The sequence below is a fragment of the Cryptotermes secundus genome, unplaced genomic scaffold (assembly GCF_002891405.2).
Source record: "Cryptotermes secundus unplaced genomic scaffold, Csec_1.0 scaffold280, whole genome shotgun sequence".
Lineage (NCBI taxonomy): Eukaryota > Metazoa > Arthropoda > Insecta > Blattodea > Kalotermitidae > Cryptotermes > Cryptotermes secundus.
The window spans coordinates 1,918,261-1,938,083 of NW_019720566.1; the positions used below are offsets into that span (position 1 = coordinate 1,918,261).

General features: G+C 39.3%; 1 protein-coding gene across 13 annotated transcripts in view; it reads right to left on the reverse strand.

The window, feature by feature from the left end:
* LOC111868594 (ankyrin-3) overlaps nt 1-19,823 on the reverse strand; it is a 276,782-nt gene that overhangs the window by 28,118 nt on the left and 228,841 nt on the right. For 12 of the 13 annotated variants that reach the window (XR_002843539.2, XR_002843535.2, XR_002843534.2 and 9 more), the window contains 7 exons: nt 18,975-19,116; nt 17,550-17,756; nt 14,707-14,933; nt 12,700-12,754; nt 11,931-12,176; nt 4,850-4,915; nt 1,774-1,887 (listed from right to left, as the gene is read on the reverse strand). Coding sequence is in view for 10 of the 13 variants with exons in the window: in XM_033753126.1 (XP_033609017.1) it covers nt 1,774-1,887; nt 4,850-4,915; nt 11,931-12,176; nt 12,700-12,754; nt 14,707-14,933; nt 17,550-17,756; nt 18,975-19,116 (1,057 nt within the window). In the remaining 3 variants the exon portion in view is untranslated. The remainder of the gene's footprint in view (nt 1-1,773; nt 1,888-4,849; nt 4,916-11,930; nt 12,177-12,699; nt 12,755-14,706; nt 14,934-17,549; nt 17,757-18,974; nt 19,117-19,823) is intronic. The other variant, XM_023859420.2, reaches the window with a different exon arrangement.

Genomic DNA, 19,823 nt, shown 5'->3' on the forward strand with positions numbered 1-19,823 from the left:
AATCTGCAGCAGTCCTATTTAAGACATTAGGAGCAACTACTGGATTGGATTAATGAATTTGAATATAGAAATTAGAATTTTAATAGTTTTAAATATGTTTTGAAGTATATACTGTGTGGATCTATGGGAGCTAAATATGATGATGATTATATTATAAACATAATGGGTCATAAGTGTGTAATTTTGTGACTGTATTTGATTTAGTTAATATAGGTATTTTATATGAAATGGTGTAAATACAATTTTTATAGTAATTTATTTTTTAAGTATGTCTATTAACTGAAATCTTAATAAATTCTTTTACCTTTTATTATTATTTATGTTTACAGATTGGTATAAGTGACTTTGTTTAATTGACTTGTGCAATTTTGTATATGCATGTTGATGTATCTGTATTCAAAAGGACCATTTCCACATCCTGGTTTGTTAACCTGTATGGATATATATGGAAAATAAAATGAAATGAAAATTAAGCGTTTTCTATGGTAACAGAACATCAAGAAATACGCTACTTTCATTAAGTTAATTATTTTTTGCAAAATTTAAAACAATAACATGGTGGCCATGCAAAAATTCTAACTTTCTGGTTAATTACAATAAATAATGAACCACTGGACCTAGCAGCAATGGGTTTAAAAGTGCTTCAACAGCATGGTTATTCATGACACTCCAGTTCAGTGTGTAAAATCTGGTATGTATGGAAACAGATCATACACTGTGTTATAAATATTGTGACGTATTGCGCTATGGAGGACATCCCTTCCCCCACCAGCACTGACGTAACAACATCGAGCGCTGTTGCTGCTACGGTAACAGGCCAGTCAACACTCTGCCCCCTCACCTGTGGTGATGTGGCAGCGCTTCCCACTGTGACATAACAGGCAGCAACACCTGTAAACGCGGCAACTAGGCAACAAGGAAGCGAGGCGTTTTCCCATTGTCTGGCTGAGGGTTTAACACTGCCTAAGGAGTCAGCTGAAGTCTAGCAGCCGCCCAAGACAGTTGAATTGTAGTAGTCACCAAGTTCAGTTGTAACGAGTAGTGAGTGATTAGTTAGTGAGTAGTGAGTACTGAGCCAGTTACTAGAGAAAGAGTAACCAGTTAATTGCAGTCTCGTATTTGTGATACTGCCGATGGCAGTAATTGTGAGATTGTAAATGGTGTGATTGTAAGAGCAAGTGGAATAAATTCGCTATATCAAATAAGGCGTGAAGTTACTTGTCGCGTGACCTACCCAAACACATTAAAATATGGTTTGTACGTCAAAAATTACAAACATAACAACAGTGTGAAACTGTGAGGATAAATACCACAAATTTAACAGAGAATCTGTAGTTAAGTAATGAGTTCTTAAAAAAAATCATTAAGTATTTGTAAAAAAAATAACAGTAGTAATAGTAACAGATCTGTATGACTAGAAACCTATGCATATAAAAGTAGGGCTTCATGAAATTTGTTGGAAGTCCTATTCTTATTGCAGCAGTATGGCAACACCCGGCAGACTTCATCGCATGCAAAGACTATCCAAATGTCCCTTGATGAATGCAATTTCCTAAAACAAGACACTATGTAACCTCTTGCCAAGTTTTCTGTATGCACATTTACTTAGTTCATATGTCCTGAATATGTGAAAGCCAAGTACTGTGCTAAAACATAGGCAAAGAAAAGCACTTACCAGTTGAAATTTAGAAGAATAAGCATACAACTGTACACTAATCAAACCTTATCTTACTGTACATTTGGTATTCTTACAATAGAAAACAAGACAGTTACCTTGCATGGAAGTTAGCAGCTGCCGATTTGGAATCAAATTAATGTCAAAATCTTCAGGCTGCCATGTTTCTGACTGAGAAACACGTGTTCCTTCACCAGGATACTGCTCCATTCCTGAAGGAACATCACAAACTCTTCAGGTATTCATACTACCCAACGTATGGTCATGCACAATAACTTTCTTTCACATAAAATTCTCAAACCTTTCTCTTGTTTGCTGTGTAGGTACAGAGGGTTAAAGTGCAGCATATAGTGTGGGTTTTCCATCCCACCATATTCTAGTATGAATGATATCACTCTGCTTCTGTATGCTTAGGTTAGGTTAAACAACCTTCACCATTCATGATTTGGTTTCACAGGTTACAACAGCTCTGGCCAGTCTTGCCTTAATTTTGTTTCATTCAGTTTGGACTGGTCCAGATTGGAGTGATATGATTTGCCTCGATTTTGATATGTTTAGTTTTGGTACATTTTGTTTACTTCATGTTAAGCAGGGTGCCATCTGGTGCAAAATGCATGGCTCATTGCAGTGTGGTGTGATGTGGGATGCTGTGGCATGATGCGGAGTGGCAAGGCGTAGCAAAGTGTGATGTGATGTGATGTGATGCGATCTGGTGCTGTATGTTATGTTCTGCCATGGTTTGGTTAAGATTGGTTAGTATCATTTACTTCAGTTGAGGAAAGATCAGGTCAAAATAAATGTACTACACCTGGTCTGTAAATTTGATCTCGAAGTTTGTGATGATGGTATATGAATACAATCATTGTTTCTGAACATTATCCATTGTCCTGTTTTTTTAACACATTTCAAAAAGACGTGAAAGATATATAACAGGGCAGTCTATACATCAATAATTCTAAAAGAGATAAAGGTGACACTACTGTGTCACCATTTGTCTTTATTAGCTGCTGGTTGTAACACTACATGTTTCAACCCTTTTCTTGGGTCATCTTCTGGCATCAAATAATACTGGTACTAATTCTTAAATTGTGTCATTGATTAATATGAATTCATAGTGTGTGTCTATGAATTTTTATATTGACAGATACTCTTAATTTATCCATTAGATTTTCCATTTGTTTATCTGTAGTTTGTGTACAAATTTCCTGTTCTTTAAGTTTTCTTATTTTATTATTTATACCCCTATAATTTATACTCATTTACGTTTTATGCTCACATGTTTCAGAGACTCGGTTCTGTCTTCAGGTGTAACCTAATCATTTGGATCCAACTGACAGAGCTAGTCCATAACAGGACCCTTGTTTGTCTTCTGGTGGAACTTACTTAGTTGGGTGCAATCAACAGAGCTAGCCCCTATCTCCAAGATAGCATATATAAACCAAGCATGGCACAAACCATCTGTGAGAGTTAAGACAACAAACGTTAAAAGCATTAAAAATTTCACACACATGAGGCCTAGCACCTATGTCCATACACTACTTCATGACTATTGTTGTTAAAATCAGAGTACTATCAGAATATGACTTTAGGGCATAACTGCAGGAGGTGAATTCCTAGGTCTTTGTGATCAAAAAAGTTCATATAAACATGTGTCCGATTTTGGACGGTTACGGAGTTATGACCGTTTTTTCATTCCCGTACACGCCTTTGTGTGAACCGCGTCTATCATCTGGCGGGTCACTAATTTTAGCCAGCTACAGACAGAGCGTTCTCGTTATCTCGACACTTGAGAGGTACCTAAGGCGTGGTGGGTTGGTATGTCCAGCCACGGCTAATGTGGTGGCAACTGGTGTTCAGAACAGTTCTCATCTCAGTGTGTCTGTTACGTTCACGATGCCATTTACATTTTCATTTGAGGAGTATGCAGGTATGATTTATGTGTATGGGTTTTGTGACGGTAACTCAGTTCTTGCTGTAGCTGAATATCAGCAACGGTTTCCGAATTGTAGAATACCGAATCGGAGTGTGTTTACTGGAGTTTACCAGGCATTGCGAGATACCGGTAGACTTCCCGGCATTCATATTGGAGCCAAGTGTGGTGTTAATGAAGGCGTCAATGAAGGCATTGTTCGTATGGTACACCACAGTCCACGTACAAGTACGCGAAGAATTGCCAGCCAGGTCTCCAGACTTAAGCCCACTGGATTATTGTGTGTGGGGATGGATGAAAGAACTGGTTTACAATGTGAAGGTGGCAATGTGACATGTTTTGCTCGGTCGCATTCTGGACACCGCTGACCACATAAGAAACAGCCAGCTGAAGCTGCTAAGTGCTAATCGCGTGGTTCACAACCGAGTGGCAGCCTGTGTTGCGGCCGGCGGTGGCATTTTCAAAAATCAGCTTTAACCAACAATAAATTCAAATTAAAGGTAATTTCACAAAGTTACATTACATTCATACTTTAAATGTATCATGTATTATGCTGGTTTATTATTTTGTTCCGTTTATTGTCAGTAATCGTTACCTTCTATTCTGAGTTTAAAATGGTTATAACTCCGTAACCGTCCAAAATCGGACACATGTTTATATTAACTTTTTTGATCACAAAGACCTAGGAAATCACCTCATGCAGTTATGCCCTAAAGTCGTAAAACACTCTGTATAAGTCATCACAGGAGACAAATTCTCTGTATGTTACCAACATAAGAAAAAACAACTTTCACACATAATCTACACTGGGCAGAGTTGTAGTTTTCTAACTTCTGCTGCAATAATGGGAGTCCAGATGGGAGAGATGTCCAAGCAGGGTTGACTGATCAGATGAAGAGGTCCAGAGATAGGGAACAGCTCTAATGACTGGGGCCAACTGAGTAGGTGTCACCTGAATACGGAGACAGAATCCAGTCTCCAAAACATTGTGTATTAAATAAAAAGAGGACGATGGATAATGTCCAGAAACAAAATAACTGTACGCCTCGTCTGGTCTGGTGTATCTTGGAATCCATACCATACAATGAACTTTACCATTATAGATATTGTTTCTGCTACTCATAAATTCTTGCCTTGGAAAGATGACAGTTTACCAGTAAGTACACATATTCAATCCGAGACATGGATATTACAGACATCCACAATGTACAAGATTTCCACAAATGTGAGATAACAATCATTACCTAGTTGATCACGGTACTCTGCAGGACTTGGTGGTGGTGTCTGTGACATCTTGGGTGATGGTATCTCTGAAAAAACAGAATGAAGCCAAGCCCAAAGCATGAGCACACAGGTGGAAGCAGTGCTGTCACGGGATGAGGATGCATTTCTTCATGCCACATGCACAACACCTTAACACACTTTCAGATATTTCATTTTCCTATGTGTCTTCACAAAAACAGGCACCATATATAAATAACAAAGTTTTCAGAATCTAAGAAACCAAGAATGTGTAAAATTATACTTCAAACTTGTATCACATGAAGAATAATATTGCTTACAAAAAGTAGGCCATCCTGAAGCTCAACACTCTTTTGTATGATAACAAAAGATTTATCTAAGGGTGGACTATAGCTTGCATAGACTCTACTACCTATGTAATCTGTCAGTGAATATGTGGTTTTCTTAATTATAAGACTTGGCATAGACTCTTCTACTTATCCAACCCTAACTGAGCAACTCACTCACTTGCTCCACTCAACTTAGTGACTCCACACTTCTCTTTCACTTTCAAATAATTCTGGCTTATTTCACTCAACTCATTCACTTAGAGTAAAGGGCCTTTTAAACAGCAAATAATTATCTGGTGAAGAAGCCAATAACTGCACCATATGTCACAGAAGTTAACTTCTGGGCTCTCTTCCCAGAAGGTTCAATCTGAGCTCAAAGACATCTGTTCATAACCTGTTTCTCTATTGTCCATTATAACATTTACTTCTTATCAAAGCAGAGCTATCCCACTTGGTCTCTTCTTTAAACTCAACTGATCTAAACTAAATACATGGTAGTATAACTCTACATGGGAAGTGCTAGGGGAGGAGCATCTGGAGGGGAAAAGACCCTTACAAGCAAAGGGAATGAGCTTCCAGAAGGGAAAGGGACAGCTTCATTTAGCACAGACACTTCTATACACCATCTCTCTTTTCCTCTAAGCTTCAAAAAGTATAATTTCACTGAGTACATAACTTAAGTGCCATTCATACTACTATCTCAAGGAGGGAGTCCTTTGCAGTATCCGGTGGCCATTTTGTCAAAACAGAGATCATACAAAAAAAAAAAAAATGATATTTATAACAGAAAACTGTTTACTTCAATAAGTTCTTCACACTTTCTGATACTTTCTTACACCAGTACAAGTGAATGAGGCAGAATAAAAATTTTTACCTTAAAACAAAATAACAACCCTGATTCATTAACACAACCTGAACTTTAATAGCAAATACAAACAAACCAACAAGTCAAATGACATTTCAGGGGGGCACAGCACCACCATCTTCAGGGTTGAAGAGTAAGGACAGCTTGCTACCTACTCTATACTGGTTTCTTGCTCAGCTTACTCTTTGACCCTAATGATGGAGGAAATTTGTTCCTCCACAATGTCACCTGACTTTCACTGGTCAACATGGTATCATAGCCCGGTAAACAGAAATCTTCCTGTGAGAACAAACTCCAACACAGTTCCATATCTTAGCTACATATTTCTGTGAATTTCCTATGATACAGATCCCTACTGTATGAAAGACACAGGACCTAACTTCAAAGTTCGGTACAGTCACCATGTTTGTCATTTATTTTTAAAAAGAGCTGTACACAGATCTGAAAATATGTTTATGATCTGCATACCAATTTCGCATACACAGGTGGCAATATCTAAAAGAAGGAAAGTAGTCTAAGAGGGGCGATTTATAAAAAATGACCATGTTAAACAGAGATATAAGATGAGTCCAAAGGTTTCTGATGATGATGTATGGCAATAAAAGAACTATCAGTGGTATTTTCAGACACTGCCCACCACCTTTATTTCTTTCAAACAAAACACTTTGGAAACAGAAACAATCTGTTTCTGTCACTAAGTGTCCAACATATAAAGGGGTTCTAATACTAAGCTGTGCCCACATGTCCAGGAATTGAAACTATCTCCCTCTACTGGGGCCAATGGAGTACAAGCACCTCCCCATTTCAGTACCTGATGATGGAAACAAATCCAGTTTCTGAAACACTGAATTCCGAAAAACCTAATGCACTAAAGCTGAAGCAACCTGTTATGAATTCAGGAAGGTTAGAAACTGACCTGCGCCACAATATTCTGCAGCATTTCAAGTTAGAGGTCATTATCTCTGCCCAGCTAGTTTAAATGATGATACATGTGGTATGTCATTAACTTCTGTAGAATATCAGGTTCTTAACAGAGCAAAATTTGGACTTAATAATTATAATGACAAGTGTAATTTGAGTAAAAAGTAACGTTATCCATGTAACAGACTGCATACACCTACTGGGTCGTGAGACGTCAAGGCTCCCACATTTTCTAGATAATCAGCTCACAGATAATGGTGAGGTCGTCAGCCTCGAGTATCGGCCACCCTTTACCACCAGGAAGAGATTCCTGGTACTCATTTCTGTCCAAGGCTGAGTCAACCCCAAGGACACAGTGCAGCTGGAAGGACTAGGTCAATTGAAAAATCCAATGACCTCATATGGAACCAAACTCACTACCTTCCAGTTTGTAGTATAGTGTCTCAACCACTACACCACGTGCCCCAGTGTAATTTGAGTAACACATTATAATGAATAACCTAACAATAATGGTTTAATATTAATATGAAAATAAAACTTAAATAGCAGAAATAGGATCAAGGTCTGGATAAACTGACGAAAGAGGACAGAACCAGATATTTGGTCTACACTGCAAACCTCTTCCTAAGAAAGTTCAGCATTTTGGCAAAATATTTTCTTTCAAAAATATGTCTGGCTCCTTCCTCTCTGTAGTAACTTAAACCTGCAAAATGGGTAATGCCTGCATCTAGCTTCTACATAATAATCAGGATTCAAAACTTTCTACTGATAATTAAATCAGGAGCAAGACTATACAAAAAAAAATTTCATGTGTATGTTTTGGTAGTTTTGTCACTTTTAACTCAAGTGTTTGCCCACCTCTGACTGAAACAGTGCATCAGAAATAAAATAAAATGCAAACCAACATAATGAACAGAAGGTAAACATAACACATAGATCACAAATCTAGTGTGTAAAAAGATGCCATTCATTCATCAGTAATCTGTCAGATGACAGGTCCACAGTCTCTTCCAAAACATTTCCTCCACTTAATGTGATCTAGAGCTTTCTCCTTCAAATAAAAATATCCTCTTCTGTCCCCAAGGTCATCCAGCATCTTCTTACGTCTTCTTCCTCGTCTTATGGATCTCGCATACATGGTATCTCTGTTTTTGGAAAGAGACTATCCAGGAAAAGTGATAATGTGGTAGCTTTTCCATTTGCTTTCCACATTGCAGTACAACAGCCGTTCAAACCATTATGTACATTTTAAAGATGTAATCCACTTGCCACAAAAAAAGAACATGTGTTCCTTTCTTGCAAGTATTTTGACTCATTAATTTGGTATGAATATAACGTATATTTACTGCTGGGAAGCAGATTCTTCAGAATGCAAAATCATCACTACCACCACGATTAAGCACTAGGCTATTTGTGTATTCTGGTAGCAAATGTAACTCATTTAAAAACTCGCAAAATGTAAGTGTAAAAATTGTCACTTTATCATACATTCTTGGTGTTTTCTTACTTTGGTTTGGTATTCATACCGTACCGGAAATATAAGAAGTATTTATTTTATATCCCAGCCTATTTATCTGATGTCTCTTATTGTTGTAATAGTATTAACTACTTGCAGTTATTTTTGTATAGGGGATAAAAAAGAAATTTGTCTAAAACTGTTACTGTCTAGTTCAACACTGAACTAAGTTATTCCACCATCTGAAAGATGAAGTGCCAATGCAGTATAATATGAGCCTGTGAAATGTGCTTGTGTAAATACAGACAATAAAGTGATAGGTTATACATAATTCTTAATTGTAAGATTTGAGGCTTTCACGGCGGTGACTATGAAGAAAGCAGTCTTCTGGGATTTTGCACCGTGTATATGTGGTGTTAACCGACGTTTCGGAGGAACGTATCGCCTCCATCTTCAGGGTAGAAGAAAAAATATATAAGAAATCTGCAAGCAAAGAGACCGTGAGAACCGGTAGAAGCAGACTGGAAAAATACCCAGCTATGTGAGTGCAGTGAGGGAGAAGGGGGAAGGGCAAGTATACAAGTGAAAGCAGTAGTGTGGGAGGGGTAGGGGAAGGGAGCTGGGACAAGCAGGGTTTTTGTGTAGGGGAGAGAATGGCAAGTTGAAGGCTGGGCATCAGCCGTGAGCTGTGGGGTTGGGGTTGTTATGTGGTTGGTCATGGCCTGTGTGACCTGGATCTGGCGGGATATGACGCCAGATCCAGGTCACACAGGCCATGAACTGTTTCTTTGTCAAATTCATTCATAATCAACTTTACGTTCTTCACAATTAGTGCAGGCAGTAACATGTTTGAAGCAGGACATGACGGCATACTTGCACAGCAGCAGAATTTGAATATTAATGGTTAATTAACTCCGTTGGACAGTGCAACGGTTCTTCTTCGTTAAGTTCCTTGGAGTCCTTGCATGAGTTAGCTTTAGCTAACTCATGCACTAGACTTCTCACTAGAGCACATGCTAAGTCTTCTGTCTTCACTAACTCACATATGCTCATGTCATTACTGGCTGGTGACTGCCTCACAACCAACTAACGCAACTGCATTTCACCGTCATGTGCTGTCTACTGGCAGTTACGCAGCAACAGCTCCTAGCTTAATGATGTCACCACATTTACTCTTCCATGACCTTGAACGGCTGTCTCTTTCAGTTATCACGGCACAGTATGGATACCTGGNTACATTCTCCAAGTTTATTCTGCTTTCTACAAAATCTCTTTTCAGAAAATCTCTAATAGTGCTCAGACAAATTTACATACCTATGTATGCGACCTTCAATGATATTTTGTGCTTCCCTTTGGATTAACTCTTTATTAATTCTACACTTCGAATGGGGGCATCATAAAAGTCACTTGGTTCCATGAATAACTGACCCAGGTGACAAAATCTTAACACTTTGCAGACCAGCAATTTAAATATTTAAATCTCCCTGGGGACTGGCATTTTTAAACCTACTACCCTAACTTGTGCACTGTTCACTTTAAAAATTAATATAAAATCTCCTAATTCATTTTACAAACTAAAATTTTTGGAGAACACTTACCAATGCTCCTAGAAGTGCTTGAGAGTGTGATATTTCTGGAAACATTCCCCTTTGTGAAGTTGCATTACACAGAACTTGCACATGTAGACAGTCATACTCCTTTTGTTGTGTACTGTGCAAACACGGCATCGCCTACAAGGCTGCTTCCTCTTGGCATGTTCACTCTTCACAATTTTCATGGGGGTATGTTTCTGCATATCACCTGAGAGTCGCCCAGGGGGGTCAAAATGAGGCCTGCGTGGGGTGGGAGTAGACGGTCCCGGTCGTACTAAGACTGTGTCTGCCGCCAGTTCTGCCGCCACCGTGTGGTCTGTAGGCCAGGCTTTTGCTACATTCAGCAGAAATGCCTTGTATTTCTATTTTGAATGAGATTTTAGATCTTTGAAAACCAAAAATGAATTGAAAATGGCACAATTTATAAGCCACAAGGCAACTTTCTTTGTCCACTTTACTGTTTTCCGAGGAAGAGAATAATAGGCCAAGTACTGATCGGCTCTATCAACTCCCTTCATGAACGTATTATACTCGGAAATACAAACAGGCTTCTTTACCTGTCCACGTCTCCTTTGAACATCAACCATGCTTAAATTGTGAATTGTGGAAATCATATTCACAACACTATCTCCAAAAAACAGTTCCGCTACTTCATACACTTGTCTTGGGTCTGATGGAATTTGCTTCACCCCTGGATTTCCAGTAAACTGTCCCAAAGCAGGTGTTTTGTCTACTTTTCCCCATGTGGCTCTGCCCTCAATGTTGCTACCCGCACTTTCGTCAGAGCTACTGTCACTTTCACTTTCACTGTCTGTGGCCACAATTTTTTGTTCGGCCCTGCCACACTCACTATCAGATTGTGAGTCGCTATCACTAGCAGACTCACAAGGGACGTCAGATAGCTCATCGGAGAACAAGTCAGATATTTCTTGTTCTCTGGGAAAACGCTTGGACCTCAACCTCTTCCAACCTTGATCCATTTTGCACTAGCAACTTCCTGCATGGTGCATGCAGCTGGAAGATGAACAAAGGCATTTTCTTTTGGAGTGAGAAAGGAAAACGGCTGGGTCATAAACAGCGGGGTCATGTTATTGACTACGAAGCAAACATTCAAGAGGTCTATCACGCACCAGTCATGCGTCTGCCTGGCGTCAATGCAAGGTACAGTGTGTTTCAACATAACATGTCCTAAAGTCATAATAATATGCCACCGGTCCGCAAAGTGTTAAGCTGTGGCCTCACAATCACATAGGATTTGTGTGGCAATTTACATACCTAAAAAGTAAAAGAAATGAAGAAAAGAAACTGTAACAATTAAAATATATTTCGTACATGATATAGGAAATCATAAAAAACATGTTGAAAAAATCTGCTCTAATACGATTCCCCAAGAAATTATGAAATATCAACCCACAGGAAGGCAATGCTTATGCAGACTTTCAAAAAGGATGGCAAAATACTGCTGTGACAGGACAACTGAGTAAGTTGATATGAAAGCAATTTTGCTACATAGATCACAGGGGCAAAACAACTACAAGCATCCCAGATATCAAAACAAATTAAAAACAAAGAGCAAAATATTTAAAACACCATGTAGTAATTCTGCAGAACCGTGGTGGGTGGTGAGGGCTCATTCTGTTCTCTCCTGATGTCAATTCCAGTTTTAAAATTGGGACTAACACAGTGGTACATCTTATATTTCCACTGTCAGAAATTTCTCAGGCAGAATGAATGAATATGAAAAAGCATGAACTGAAAGACTACATGAATTACCACAGTACAGAGGAGAAACTGTGCAGTTTCTAGCACATGGACATGAGCAAGCTTGTGCAATGTGCAGTCACTGAAATGCATATTCGTTGGTCCAATTTCCTTACCTAAACACTAAGTTCATTCACAAACCATGGAATAGAACTGTACCTTGCTTGTGTGTGAAAACAGTGGTGACAACACTTGGTGATATTGTCTCAAGCCTTTCAAGTTGTTCAGTGACATCCTGGAGCATCTCCTGCTTCTCACTGCCAATGTCTGACTGGATGTGCTGGGGTCTCAGTGGTGTGGATGTGCTCTGTTGCTTGTGAACCAGGAAGTCCTCCATCATGTCACCAATATCTTTCTCTTCTCCTGCATATTTCTTCTCCTCCACCACTCTGACTGCACCATGGTCTGTAGAAAAACAGCACAATAAAGAAATCCACAACAATGAATACTTAAGGGAAAAGATTATGATAAATAATAGCAAACAAAAATTAACCCTTACACCTTTCTTCCTGCTTAGCTCATCCTTGCTCTATTTCAATTATAACTAAAAAGAACAAATACTGCTGTATAACTCAACATTCTCTCAAATGATGGTAGGCATAGCTTCTGAATTACATCACAATCTGTGACAACTTACATATAACATAAGGAAGAAATTACCAAGTATCTGTTGCATGAGGCCAATACATGATACAATAAAGTCGTATCTTGGCTCCTACACAACTGATAGACTAAATTAAAAGCACTCACCATTATAAGTACTCATTGTAGGCTTCCAGATGATTAAGCCTTGTAAGCTTAAAATACTAACTTTTCTACAATTTCATTTTTAAAATTAATGATTTTATGTAATGAAATAGTAATATGCCCAAATGTGATGGCCTCATACCATAACCAGAAGTATGAGTTCACTGTGAACAAAACTCACCATTACTGATTGCAAATGTGTCTGCCTCTCCTAGTTGCTCAACAGACTCTGACTCCTAAAAATGAAGCACACAACTGTTAGGAACAAAGCTTTATTTCTGGCATAACATAATCAAACCAAAATTTTTTAAATATTTCATGTTATGCCGCCGTGGTGACAGGGGGGCGTGGAGGTGTCCCGCCACTGCCACCATCTTGTTATGTCAACATAAACTCTGGTAAACTTATCGATCGTTGACGTCACTGGTCCTGGTTTTAACTCGCAATTCTCCGAAGCTTCAGGAGATGCTGGAGTCGTCAGGGAAGAGGGTAACACTTGAGGGAATGCTAGGTTCAATTAATATCACAGCGCATTTCTATCCTACTCTATTCACCTATGTTGCTATATACATCATATATACACACTTTGCCGACGTTCGTCGGTTCGCATTACATTTGGTTATGACCCTGTAGTACACACATTAGTTCTATCTCCTGTCACCCTGCTGTTGGGTACCCCATACCTCTATCTCTCTCAGTCAACCTAGTCCATCTAGTTTTCACTTTCTCTCACTGGGGTTTGCACTTTAATATTATCACACTTAATGTTCATGGCTATATGAAGTTGGTTCACTTACTTGAGCTGAGGAAACAGACGCTCGCCATCACCAACCAACTCCTACTCATTGCCATCACTCTCTCGGTGATAGCCTCCAGCTGAACTCTATGTCAATTAATAATATTAAAAAGTTTTTTGATTGATTTCTCTATAGTTTATGTACCCTCTTTTTGCTGACTCGCGGGGTTCCGGGGTGTATTGGCCCGCCCATTCTGACGTGATTTTGGGTCGGTGTGGCCCACTCATTGGCTATTTATCGAAAGGGGTTGGCTCTTTCAGGTCTACCGTCTTCTCCGACTCAGCGTTTTCCTCATGCCATAGTGTTTATGACCTACTTCATATAGCTCCTTCCTCAATGTCAGTGTTATTATGCTGTCGCGCTAGCATTCTGATTACTAAGCTATAGCCTGTTACACTTCTTTGCAAACACAAGCTTCCTGGTACGTTTCATTATTTCTGTTTCTTAATCTAAAAGTCTAGATACACTTATTCCACATTTACCCAAAAAACATATCTACTTGTACATAACCCTTGCGCCATTACATTTCATCCAACAAAATGCAGAGAAGCCTTTCATATTGTTAAAGCACAACAGACCACTGTAGGTCATGGTGCAAGGGCCGAGAAGGCCTACACCTCATTCATACTGTCAGATATTAGTGACAAAGAAATGGGGTTTGATTTGGTAACTGGATTTATTGAACATTTAGAACTCCCAAGTACAAATAGTTACAATGTTACCACTAATCTACACACTTAATAGATAACTGTAAAACACACTAAGTCTTCTCAGTTTGCTAAGTCTTCACTAGTCATTGCTTGGTAACTCACTCATGGAGCTGAGCCTCCTTGAGAAGCCGCCAATTGTGAAGCTACTCAAGACCTTCTCAGCATTTTATGGAACCTGAAGGTTCATACCACATTCACAAAGAGCCCTTCACTGGTCCATATCCTGAGCTAGATCAATCCAATCCATCCCATCCCATCCCATCCATTTTAATATTGTCCACCCACCTATGTCTTGGTCTTCCCAGTGGTCCCCATCCTGCTGGCTTTCCCACCAATATCCTGTATGCATTCCTCTTCCCCCCCATTCATGCTACATGCCCTGCCCACCTCATTCTCCTTGACTTGATCATTCTAATTATACTTGGAGAAGAGTACAAGTTATGAAGCTCCTCACGATGAAGTTTTCTCCAACCTCCTGTCATTTCATCTTTCTTCGGTCCAAATATTCTCAACACCCTAGTCTCAAACACCTTGAGTCAATGTTCCTTAATGTCAGAGACAAAGTTTCACACCCATACAGAACCACAGGCAAAATTATAGTTTTGTATATTCTAATTTTTATGTTTTTAGAAAACAGACAAGAAGACAAAAGGTTCTGGACTGCATGGTAGCCAGCATTACCTTCATGAAGTCACTGTCATCATGGTCATGGTTACTGTAACTGCGCCGCAAAGTAGCATCACGTGATGGTCCTAGTTCCTCCCGAAGGGCATCAAAGCCTGACTGATCTAGCTGCACCTTAGCTACAGCTCTCTCCATGTCATCAGTCACTAGTTCTACATTGAACACACATTGGTTTACTATGTCCTCACGATCTATCTTGCGAAGAGCCTTCTCCAATTTGTTACCTGCAACATATGAACATGGCATTGCTCGTAAAGGTCCACCATATCATGTAAAATTCAAAATTTTAGACACAGAATCTTATATCATATACCATATTTATAATTTACAACCTTCCTTCCTAAAAATCATGCATGAAAGTTGTGGTGTATAAAATCAAATCATACATGTTACAGATAATTACAACTGAAAGCAATGTGGCATCATGATATTGATATTTGCTCCTAGAGACTCCACAACATGAACATTCGAACATGCCCACTGTTGAATGTGATGTGGCAACATGGCATGGAAATACACACCTAAAGACTACATGTAATTTCTTGATGAACATAGAAATAAAAAATGTCTGTTAATAAAATTTCAACTGATGTATAAGTTTTGTGGAAAACGAAAAAGTGAAAGATCGGTTGTTCAGAACAGAAATGGAAAAGCACCTATTAATTACAGGTGTCTGACCCACATACTTTATAAATGTCACATATTTTAGTGATTAAGGTCTCCAGCAAACAATTATTGATAAAGGAATCAAGCATACTGTTAACAAGAGTGAGTTTCACTTCCATATACTGAACACAAAGAGATATTCATAGGTGGCTGTATTTGGCACTACCATTGATTTTATGCTGAATTCTTCTGCAAGCTGTCCATAGTTTTTGTGCATTTAATATTAATATATTACTGTTAATTTATAACCTTCTCACACCTTAATCAGGAAGAAAGAACAAATTATTACAACTCTAACTCAATACTGGTCAGCCTGTTCACACTACACTGGAATAACTGGTCACAATTATATGAGGTAAGATTACGAATTTGTTTTGAGTAACTTATTCTGCTTGAAGCCAGAACTTCTGTTGTTAACAGTAAATTTCTTATACGAAGGGCAGTCAAAAAGTTCCTGGAATTGTGGTATAGCACTCTAATGGTAGGACATACGGCAATGCTTAACTAATCCCTTCAAAGTAGGACCCTTGCGTGCACACACTTGCTCCATCAATCCTGCCACTGTTGGAAGCAGCGGTGGAAGGCTTCTTTTGTAATCTTCCAGGGCTCAGCTGTCACATTCGATTTGATGTCCTCCATGGTTGCGAAACGTGTCCCCTTGAGGCACATTGTCAGAGTAGGGAACAGCCAAAAGTCACTCAGAGTGAGATCCGGAGAGTACGGTGTTTGAGTGATGACAGGAATGTTTTTTCTCGGTTTGGAATTGCTGCACAACAAGCGATGTGTGACTTGGTGCATTATCATGATGCAGAAACCACTGTCCCTGCCACTTGTTGTGCCACTTCCTCAAAACCGCATAGCGCAACCACTGCAAAACTTGTTCATAGAATTGGTCAGTAACAGTAACAATTTCTTGCTCCAACTCCGCGATGGTCATTCTTCGATCACACTGAATCAGCTGACACACTTTTCCAATCATTTCTTCGGTTCTGGATGTCAAAGGTCTCCCGCTGCGCTGGTCATCCTCTAACGTCTCCTGCCCATTCTTGAACCTGGAAAACCAGTCATAAACTGCGGATTTCTTTAGTGCAGTATCACCATAAACTTGCTGCAGGGCCGATAGCGTCTCTGAAGCAGATTTTCCCAAGTTGCACATGAACTTGATGTTCGCACACTGATCGAACTGTGACATTGTGCTGAATGACCAACACTCACTTCTAATTCAAACGGAACAGTAACAACACTGCACACTGAAACCTGTCCAGACCTGTTGCGCCTGTGAGCAGACATGCTGAGCTTCCCACCACAACAGTGTGTGCGCTAGCTTATCGCTCGTTCTCTGGCTGCAAAGGAATTCCAGGAACTTTTTGACTGCCCTACGTATATTCTTATACAACAACAACAAAGACTATGGTCTTCTGGGTTGCAACACCATGTAGTTATGAAAGAGCCTGACATTTCAGAGGGAAATATCACCTCCACCTTCAGGGTCCAAGAGTGATTCAAGCAAGAAACAAGCAGATGCAGGTGGAAAGCTGAGCTTAGCTTGCCACCTGCTTCCGCTTCCACTGATTTCTTGCTTAACTGAGTTGAAGATTGAGGTAGTATGACGTTGTGTGTACAAGCTTTGCATTGGTAATTGGATTTACTGAACACTTATAAATCATAACTACAAGTAACCATAGTGCTATGGCTAATTCACTAAAGCATGTGCTAAGTCTTCTCAGTCTGCTGCTTCTTCACCAGTGGGCTGGTACTGGCTTCCAATGCCATAGATCCCTCAACTTCCATGTTCATGGCTTCATGTCCCCACTGGCTCTTGCCTATCTCACTGCAGCTCCCAAGCTGGCTTCCAACTGCCAAACTCAAGACTAACGAAGTCACTAGCCAACCGACTTCACTCCACCACCTCTAGCTCCACTCCGCTCCACTGACTGGACTGAACTCAGTTGGTTGAGTGATATAGCCTCAGAGGGGACCCAACAGAAAAAACCGTTCCTCTGTTAATGTGGGTGTTGTGGTATCATGTCTCCATTGTAGCTCCACTGTCCACCTGTGCCAGACTGTGTTACAACACTGCTTCCCACCAGCTTTTATATTTCACATGGAATTATGGTGATAAGTTGTTTATTGTGTCATAACCTTGTAAAGGCTCTCTACAAGCTATGTCTTACCTGTAGCTTTGTTGCCTGATGTGTGTAGCCAAAGTCGTAGCATCACCATAGCCTGCTGATTTATGTTGTCTGGGTATTCTGTCTTGATGAGATTCACATCTGAGGTAGGAATACCAAGCTCAAAGGCAAGAGGCACCCAATCAGCTCCAAGGAGGTTACTTATATCAGACAGCCTTATATCAGCTCGGTGGATTGAGTCTGGGTGACCTTGAGCAGTAACCACCAATTCTGAGGTTTGTAACACTTAAATTCAATATAAGTATAAAGGTCTGTGACAGAGGTGTTGTTAATTGACACAAACGCTGGACATTTTCTACTGCCTCATTTTTTATTAAAGAAGGGAACTGTTTCAGAAGCTGGCCCTGCTTCCATCATTAAGTAAAAATACAAAACCTGCCTTGATTCATTAGATGGATGTAATATCTATCTCCTAGCAGGAACAGTACTGGGGCACATAAACTGTCACTATCATAGATCAGACCAGGAAATCATATCATAAAGCTCACAATTTAAAGCTACATGCTGATGCTAAGCTGAAACTGTCATCCAAATTAGACTCAAATTCATGTGTTCCATTAACTTGACAGTAACTGCTTCCAACCATAGAGTGCAAACAAGATACAGTTCCATTTCTATTAACTTGGGGAAAAAATTAAAAACTGATTAACTTAAGCAGCTATGATGACAGATCTTATACTTTATTTGGGTCACATAACTGATCAAAATATCCTGTGTTATATGCTGCATCAATGTTAACAATAAAGCACCTTCACTTTTGTTTTTGAAGGTACAAATTTTGATAGCAAACACTTCCATTCAGCCATAAGCAGAAATTAAAAAAATTAGGGTAAAGATAATAATAATATCATGTCCTTCTTTAGCCTAAAGAAAATCTGTCAATTAAATGTGGACACATGTCACACACAGAAAACCCATATATGCCATACTATATAGGCAACAAAGAGAGTAGAGGTCAAGCTCCATAAATTATCAGCTTCAGCACTCACAGGATTTAAACTGTCTGATTCACTCTCCAGCTGTTTTGTCCCCGAGGATGGGTCCACAGTAATGATCTGATAGCTGCCTGAGTGTATCCCAGAGCTGGTACAGATATGATGGTCATGAGAAAAATATCTATGTCCATCATAATGAACTGAACCCTGGTTATCCAGCCCAAAGACTGTAATTTTACTGACTGAGCTATCCCAGTCCCCTGTTAGGGTGCTGTAAGAAGGCAATACTATCCATTCTAGTTACCTCAGAGAAGAACAAGAATTAGAAAGTATACATTTGTATGCTGGCTAAGGTAAGAACCATGTCTTCCCTTTGAACTTGAATAAAATATCACGTCATGTTCTTAACATTCTACAAAACACAGTTATTTTTGTTCCAGTCAGAACAGATAACTGAAACACTGACACTTACTGATACCATCTCGCAAGAAACTGTAATTCTTCTCTAGCTCTAGCAGATCAGGTTCAGATGGGCCTGACTCAGGAATAATGGTTTCTGGCAGGACTATGTTGAGAGTACAGATAGGTACTTGTGCTGGCTCTCCCTTTGCAACCTGATAACAGCACAAACCACACAATTTGAATTACATTAACTTTTGGGGACCTACTATCATATGCAGCTCTGAATTATGATACTGGAACATAGATTTCTCGTCAATTTACAAAATCTTCATTTCAACAGAGGACTTCATACTGCTAGATCACAATTTTGCATAAAACATCATAAAAATAGCATTTCACACAATATACTCTCTCTCCCTAAATGTTTAGAACATACTGTTTATATTACATATCAGGTAGCAGTTCACTTTTGTCATATCCATCAATCGCTTTCAATTTGGGAAAGAATTCAGTGAGTTATCAGGTTAAAAGTCCTTAAATTTGTACTGTTCTCAATTATACCACAAAGTGCACTGTGTGCAATATCACTTCAGTTATTAAGAAAATGAAGACAAACAAGACATTCTGGGATTACATCTATTTTTCATCAAATGCTTCAGTTTATTTTGTGATGCTAAGAGGAACTATATGTTTAATTGTCAATATATTAACCCTTCCGCGCGGTCATTTAAATTCCGCGGCCGTCTCTCCGGCGGTAATATATTCAGCCGTCCATTTAAATTTTGCTCAAAAATGATTTATTCATCATTGTTCTTAAATTATATGAGATAGGAACATGAAACTTTCACTAAAATGATCTTAAAAGGTGGTTTTATAACCTTACCTTATAATATGAGCGCCCTGTATCTCGGCAATGGAA